The sequence below is a fragment of the Alosa pseudoharengus genome, unplaced genomic scaffold (assembly GCF_046254945.1).
Source record: "Alosa pseudoharengus isolate Yale_2024_CS ecotype anadromous, Long Island Sound unplaced genomic scaffold, YU_APseudo_1.1 YU_APseudo_1.1_scf_12, whole genome shotgun sequence".
In the NCBI taxonomy this organism is placed as follows: Eukaryota; Metazoa; Chordata; class Actinopteri; order Clupeiformes; family Clupeidae; genus Alosa; species Alosa pseudoharengus.
Genome location: NW_027468587.1, coordinates 2,885,527 through 2,893,330, shown reverse-complemented (window position 1 = coordinate 2,893,330; position 7,804 = coordinate 2,885,527). Strand labels below are relative to the sequence as shown.

Genomic DNA, 7,804 nt, shown 5'->3' with positions numbered 1-7,804 from the left:
CACACTCAAATTAAACTTATTTGAAAAAATGAACTTACATTACTCAGCTCAGTGTCCCGTGGCGTCCAAATTTCTTCTCCGCGAAAAATTTGGACAGTGATTGCCAAGTGTGACTTTATAGCCTATGTGCGCCAACGTCATTGGCGTCATTGCCATATAGTCATTGCGTTTAAAATGACCTGACTCTTACTTGAGAGTCACGACTAGCCTTCCCGATAATAGCCAATTAGGTTACAATAAAATGCCTGATGGTAAATGTCTTCACCTAACTGATATTGCTTATGATATTAAGCAAAACTAGCAGGCAACAGCGGCTATCCAGCGTTATAGATAGGCTGATATAGATAGATAAAGGGACAGACAGCTTAAAGCTTAAAGAAAATAGCCTGAATAGGATAAAAGTGAAAATAGAAATGTAAGATGAAGGGAACTGTGCAAATTTAATTTTAGATACTTGGAAAATTGCAGTCAAAGGAGGAGTCTCCTCTCCCATCACAGAGGAAAGTTATTAGGCCTATATGATAGCCTATAATATAATATAATATAATATAATATAATATAATATAATATAATATTATATAATGCAGCATAACAGGCTATATTATAATATAAAATAATAGGCTAATATAATATAAAATAATAGCCTATAACATAAAATATGCCTGATACAATCATTCGGACATTCTATCTGTGACATGTAGACATGTATTCTGTGACAGGCTGTGACAGCATTACAGAGCTTTGCTCTAAGGCCACCCACAAGTAAACATTAGGAGCCTTCGCTATTATTACATTTCAATGAACTTCTCAGATAGAATATCCTCAATGTCCTACAGTCAGTGACAGCAGGGTATCACTGGTATATCTCTCTGCTATGAACATAAAGGGGGAAAATGACACATGCGTATACCTATTGTAAATGTGTTTGCTGGTATGGATAGGCTATAGAAAAATAGGTATATTGTGGTACCATGGACAGCATCCTGATGAAGCCAGTACTCGAATTACCCGTATGGACCTAAACGGTAACTTTCAGGTTTGGTTTTGATTGGCACTGATAACATCCAATCACTTTGCGAGTCTGAGCTCTCAGCCCTGACGCCCTCTTCCTGTTTAGACCTGCACATGCACAGTAGACACACATGGAAGACGCCACACTTTACTGTCTATGACTTTAACAGGGTGAGAGTAAGCATGTAAAACGGCCAAAGCAACGGCAGTCGTATTCTTTTATAACAACCCAAGCGTTCAACACAATGGTTTGGTTAAGCAGATGTTGTTTCCGGAAGGTTTGTAAAGCTACTTCATGTTTTCCAACATAACCTACCAAACCTAGCAAAGGCTAGGCAACGTTATGTTAGTTAGCTAACCGGCCAAGTCCATTCAAATGATAGGATCAGTGTCTACATTCTTTACGCTGTCAGCTCTGTGAATATTAGATAGCTAGGCCTATTAACCCATTAGTAAAAAAAAACTCGGGCTCTGTCAATGACGCCTTGCAAATGTAATATCAACGTTAGCTAACCTCGCTGGCTTCAATCAAAGTGGAAGCTCGTAAAAAGTCGTAGTTTGCTAACATAGCCCCACAAACTCTCAAATGTCTCTGACCGACTTTCTGTAAGTAGTGATATAGTTCTGGTCATTGGCCTTATGCAGTGCAAACAGTGTGATGACTCTTGAGATGAGTTTTCCATGACTTTGTCCATAGCAAATTCTACGGTGCGCAGCTTGGCCCACCAGCCTTAACAAGGTTAAATATTTTAGCAAACATCAAAAAATGGCACAAGAACAGTTTGGACTGATGTGTCAACAGAGTAAAGGTAACATAAAGTTACACTGCCAGAACTGTCTCGAGTGTAACTTATTTATTGTAGAACTGTTTTCAATGGCCAGACTGTTAAACTCGGTTTAGCAAATTAAGCCTTATGCCAACACCGAATACTCATAAATTGCACCTTAATTTATTCTCACATGAAGATACATTCCCTATAAGTTATGTGTACTAGTCGGTCCTGTAATAAGCCTTTGTGTTTTTTCATCTGACAGTATGCAAACTTTGTCGATCACCTCCGGGTGTATGTGAAAGGAGGATCCGGGGGTATGGGGTTGCCTCGTCTGGGGGGTCAGGGTGGAGATGGGGGAGATGTGTGGGTGGTCGCCTCCAAAGACCTTACCCTGAAGAGAATCAAGGACCGCCATCCAGAGAAGCGCTTTATGGCCGGAGTCGGCGACAACAGCACGTGAGTCGGCTACAGTACTGATGTACAGTATGTAGGGGCAGGTGCTGTTCAGACGTTGTCAACTGGGATCTCTGTAGAGTGTATTTGTGATGATAAGTTTCTCCGTTTGCACTTTGTGTCCAGAACAATTGTACAGGTGCATCTAAAAAAATTTGAATAAAGTGGAAAAGTTCATTTTGAAAGTGGTCAAGCCTTTTTTGTTTTAAACTTGATGATTATGGCTGGCTGCTCTAAGAGTGCCGTATCAAAGCATATTCATTGACGTTGACTGGAAGGGAGAAGTGTGGTAGGAAAAGGGGCACAAGCAACAAGGATGACCGCAGCCTTGAGAGGATTGTCAACCAAAGCCAATTCGAGAACTTTGGGAAAGGTCACAAGGCGTGGACTGAGGCTGGAGTCAGTACATCAAGAGCCACTATGCAGACATGTCCAGGAAATGCCCATCAAGTGTCGCATTCCTAGTGTCAAGGCATAAATATTTATGTGTAACTCCTCCGATTATATTTGCATTGGTGCCTACTGCCTAATGCTCTGTTTTCATTAAGACTTGAAAGCCAAGGCTAAGCGATCAGTAAAAGCTCAGAACCTCCAATACATGTTTGATAGTTGAGGGAGACACTTCCCTCCCAGTGTTCAAATATCCTCAAAATGTACCCTCTAATGTACGATGATGGTCCTTGTCATCAGCGATGCTTTCTCATCAGTGGCATTTGTCAGTCGTCCTGGTCACTACATCAGCTCAAGGTCACCTTAATTTGGCTGCAAGGGAGAGAGGAGGGGAAGGAAAACAACAGGAGGACAGAGAATGACCTTCACAAGTGAGAGATGACCTTCACAAGTGAGAGATGGCCAAGAGATGAGCCAGACAGCAGGTCCTGATACATGTTCTGCAGCCAACCCTACACATGTATTTATGATTTATATTTATATTTATTTATTTTTTTGACATTTAGGGTCGGCTTTTTGTTTTCTCCGTTTTTTGTCCCTGTCCTGTATGATGATTTGCCTGAAAATCACTTACACTTGATGAAACACGAAGGCCTTTGTTACTTAATCTATCTGTAGTGCTTTGTAGACCAAGACAAGAGTTAATGGCAGTCTTGAAATGGGGGTTCAACTTGCAGATGTTCAGTTTGTAGCACAGTATAGTGCAGAAGGTAAAGGTTTAAATACCTTTTTGTAGCTAACATTGGACTGGGTGCATGTCTCTGAAAACAGGGATCACTTCTGAGGACATCTCTGTGTTGCTAGCGTCTCTGTGTTGCTAGCATGTATGTCTGCTTTAATCTGTTCTGTTTTTGCATTTGTTTATATTTTATCCGTATAGTGTCCGGGCACTGAAAGGAAAGAAAGGATCTGACTGTGAGATCCTTGCACCTCCAGGAATCACGGTCACTAATGACAACGGCAAAGTCCTAGGTTAGTAGGTAACTACTGTTAAAGGTCTGATCTTGTCCTTGCCAGACGTGATTGAATAAATTATATGTGCCAGTTATTTCTACATTGACACATACATCCATTTGTGTTGCCAATAGAGTTAAAAGGTGCTGTTCACACTTTTTGGTCAAATTCAGTGTTTATAAACAGTCCTGCCGTTGTGTGAAAGTGTGAAACAAAAACAATAACAATGAATCAAACCAAACCACAAAGTTCCAGCCAGTCAACTCATTGCTTCATGAGCACAGTATAGAGGAATGTGATTTGATTATGTGCTGAGCTAAATATTACAGAGCTTTAGTTGACCCTGCATGTTGACATCATTGATTTATGTATTTTGCTGACCTGATATGGACAGGTGGAGATGTACAGAAAGTATAAGTTACTTACAGACACTTTTATCCAAAGCCACAGAGACAGGCAAAGTCGGGTTGAGGAATGGGGGCGGCCTTCACAGTCATCAGTCACATAGGGCTGCAGCTAACGCTTATCTTCATAGTCAATTAATTGATTTATTAATTAGTTTGATTGATAAAATAATAATCAGTGTTTCCTAAATTATGTCCTCAAATGGCTTGTTTTTTCCACATGCCAAAGATATTTAGTTTACTATAAAAAAAAGTAAAGTAAAGATTAAAATATTCTGGTTCAAGAAGCTGCAATCAGTGAATTTTAAGACATTTTCCTTAAAAAATGACACAAACCGATTACCAAAACAGTTTGCAATTAATTGAATAGTTTTCCAACTAATGAGCTAATGGATTAATTGCTGCAGACCTGCAGTCATGATCCCTGTGCCTGTGTCCCCTGCCAGGCATGCTGAACGCAGTGGGGGACAAGGTCCGTTTGGCCAGAGGGGGTCAGGGTGGAGCCTTCCACTCGGACTTCCTTCCCAGCAAGGGCCAGGTGCGCCACGTCAGGTTGGACCTCAAGCTCATCGCCGACCTTGGCCTCGTGGGGTGAGAGACGCTTACCTCCGCACACACACATAAATATGATCGTTAGCACCTACACAGTGGCTGTATGTAAAATGGTGGTTAGATCTACATTATATTTGTTGATGTGGACAATCTGTGCTTGTTAGATGTTGTTTTTTTAAGTCGGCTAATTAGATGTTGTTTTTTTATGTAGGTTTAGATGTTGTCCTCAATGTTTTTATGGAACTGTAGGACAGAGCCCAGATCAAATTTCCCTATGAGAACAATAAAGCACATCACATCCAAACCTCGCCATGTCTGGGCTAACTTAGCAGGACTCTCTAGTGTTGTGTGTGCGCTGATGCCTAGCTGTTGTTGTTTTTAGGGGAAATACTTACCCTCTCTGTCAGAATCAGAATGCTGTCGTTTTTACTGTACTGGTCGGTAATGTGTGCATATTGTGCTGTTTGAAACCTGTGAACACGATGGGGGTTCCCCAGTGATTTACACCGATGCACTAATGCAAACCCAGTTTTCTCATGTGTCACCAAAACTGCCAAACTGCAACCAGCAGGCAGGTAAAGGGCAAGTGTGTGCAGCAGACAGAATCAGTCAGGTCCGCTGCATACATCTGTTTTTGCTATACCAATTTAGTCAGCAACGTTTTGAGAGATAGGAAATGGAAAGAGTGTTACATCTTGAATTATTAACAAGATCATGTAATATGCACAATGTACAGATTGGAGGGAGAGACACACACACACACACTTTGGAAATACATGCAATACATTTGTCATTCATTATTAAATTAAAACTGATGTTCCCAGGTTCCCCAATGCAGGAAAGTCAACTCTGCTGTCAGCCATTTCCCATGCAAAGCCAGAGATTGGCAGCTATCCCTGTGAGTAGAACTGTAAAATGTGTGTCTTTTATTTCTCCAGCAAGATCATACCATTTCATTTAAATATTTGTGTTTGGTGTTTGAATATCTGCATACAATTTTTGAAGTTGTCAGTAAAATTATAACATAACAAATGTCGATACCCACAAAAAATACATAAAAAAGTGAGCAGTGATGTCCAAACCTTAAGATGCTTTTGTAATATCAGTGTTATTCATTGCAGTCACCACATTAAAACCAGAGATTGGCAAGGTGATGTACGATGATCACAAACAGGTAAGCATGAAGCCGCTCTGCGTGTACTCTGTGTGTGTGTGCGTGTAGGTGGGCGGGGGTGTGTGTGTGTGTGTGTGTGTGTGTGTGTGTGTGTGTGTGTGTGTGTGTGTGTGTGTGTGTGTGTGTGCATGCGGCTGTGTAGGTGGGCGGGTGGGTGTGTGGGTGTGGGCGGGCGTGTGGGAGTGTGGGCGGGCGTATGGGTGTGTAGGTGGTCGTGTGTGTGTGTGTGTGTGTGGGTGTAGGTGGGCGGGTGTGTCTCCTGACACACAGCCTGTGTGTTTACAGTTTTTTCTGATTGCTTAAACACATTTTTTGTAACTATGGCTTTTTTTGCAAAACTCTACACACAAATGGCAAAACCACTCACTGAGTTCGCAAAACTAAAAGCACAAACACTGCTTTGCACTCAGTTTGCAATTTTGTAACACACACTTTGCACAACTGTAGGCACAATGGCTATTATTTATACTATTTTGCCAACTCTCTGGCACACTTTCTCATGTGAAAACTGTTTTAGATAATTAGTTCACTTTGCAATCAGCCTAAGCACTATAAATAAGCCACAGTTAATGTACAATGGGTACAATGGAGGGAGCAGGAAGAGTGAGAAGAGAAAGAAATAGCCCTTTTACAGACAAAAAAACAGTCTACATGTGGGGATATTGTCATGTCAGGCCTGGATACGTCATTCCAGAATATATTTTTCCCGGTGCCTTGGACTAGGACATTGCATGTGATGTAGACAGAATTTTGAGAGAGACGACCCGATGTAGACTGATTTGTTTTGTCTCAGTGAAATGCTATTTTGTGTTTTGACTTGGAAAAACACACTTGTGTTTGTTTTGATGTGTGTAAATAAACACTACAGTAATACTTGAAGTTTGGATCCCGGTATGTTTACAGAACTATGACAAAAGTATGACCTCAAACTGACATAGTCTACCTTGTGCACAGAGAAAGCAAAAGCCAGATGTGTTTTATATTCATACCATCAGTGTGTTGTTGGCACATTGTGTGCTTACTATTGTGATGGCTTGTGTTTACTGTTAGATACGAAAACACCATTTTTACGAAGGTGTGAAGAGTTAAGCAAGGTGTGTTAGCTTTTGCAAGAGAACTACAATGTTTTGCTGATTGGGTGAGAGGTTTTGCCATTTGTGTGTAGAGTTTTGCAAAAAAAGCCATAGTTACAAAAAATGTGCTTAAGCAATCAGAAAAAACTGTAACATACATCAACTCTTAAGATGTTTGTTGTGTGTGCTTAAACAATAAAAGAAAAGGAAAGTGAATTCATAAGCCTGGTAAGCACCCCGGTACGAGAAAAGAGTGACCTGTTTATCAAAGGACTCAATAGGTGACTATGGCAACAGCAGTCAACTGGGCGTGACTTCATCAAGCTGCTTTTGTCGGGTTTGTTACCTGCAGCTTCATGGGCCAATCAGTTGTAAATTACAATTATATTGTTATTGCCGTGAAATTGACTTGTGCATTAGAATTAGGCTGTTTAACAGCATGGGTAAATCCACAATGATGTTAATGTGTTTTATTGGGTCATGGTGACATGATCATGTTTTCTGGTTTTCTGGCTATGTTGGAACGTGTGTGTGTGTGTGTGTGAGAGAGAGAAATGATTGCATCTTAATATCATAAACTGATAAATTGGTGGTAAAGTGTGTGTGTTTGTATGTCTGTGTCTTTGTCTATGTCTTTGTTTGTGTGTGTGTTTGTGTGGTTGGAGACCATTCCTGTCTACTGTGATATATTGCGATCATATTTGTATCATGTACGTTTCTGACAGCACATTGGGGCATTGACCTGATATCCCTATTTGCGCGTGTGTTTGATTGGCAGGTGTCAGTGGCAGATCTTCCCGGGCTGATTGAAGGGGCTCACATGAACAGGGGCATGGGTCACAAGTTCCTCAAACACGTGGAGAGAACCAAACAGCTGCTGTTCGTGGTGAGCTCAAGCAGTGCATCCGTCAGCTTGCAGTTCATCTGTCTCTTTCCATCCACGCCTATAGACCTCTCCAG

General features: G+C 41.1%; 1 protein-coding gene across 2 annotated transcripts in view; it reads left to right on the top strand.

Moving 5' to 3' along the window:
* The first annotated feature begins 1,133 nt into the window (after positions 1-1,133).
* gtpbp10 (GTP-binding protein 10 (putative)) overlaps positions 1,134-7,804 on the top strand; it is an 11,304-nt gene continuing 4,633 nt past the window's right edge. For both annotated transcript variants that reach the window (XR_012986203.1, XM_076279757.1), the window contains exons 1-7: positions 1,134-1,289; positions 2,047-2,240; positions 3,568-3,659; positions 4,492-4,636; positions 5,422-5,495; positions 5,719-5,771; positions 7,623-7,730. Coding sequence is in view for 1 of the 2 variants with exons in the window: in XM_076279757.1 (XP_076135872.1) it covers positions 1,257-1,289; positions 2,047-2,240; positions 3,568-3,659; positions 4,492-4,636; positions 5,422-5,495; positions 5,719-5,771; positions 7,623-7,730 (699 nt within the window). In the remaining variant the exon portion in view is untranslated. The remainder of the gene's footprint in view (positions 1,290-2,046; positions 2,241-3,567; positions 3,660-4,491; positions 4,637-5,421; positions 5,496-5,718; positions 5,772-7,622; positions 7,731-7,804) is intronic.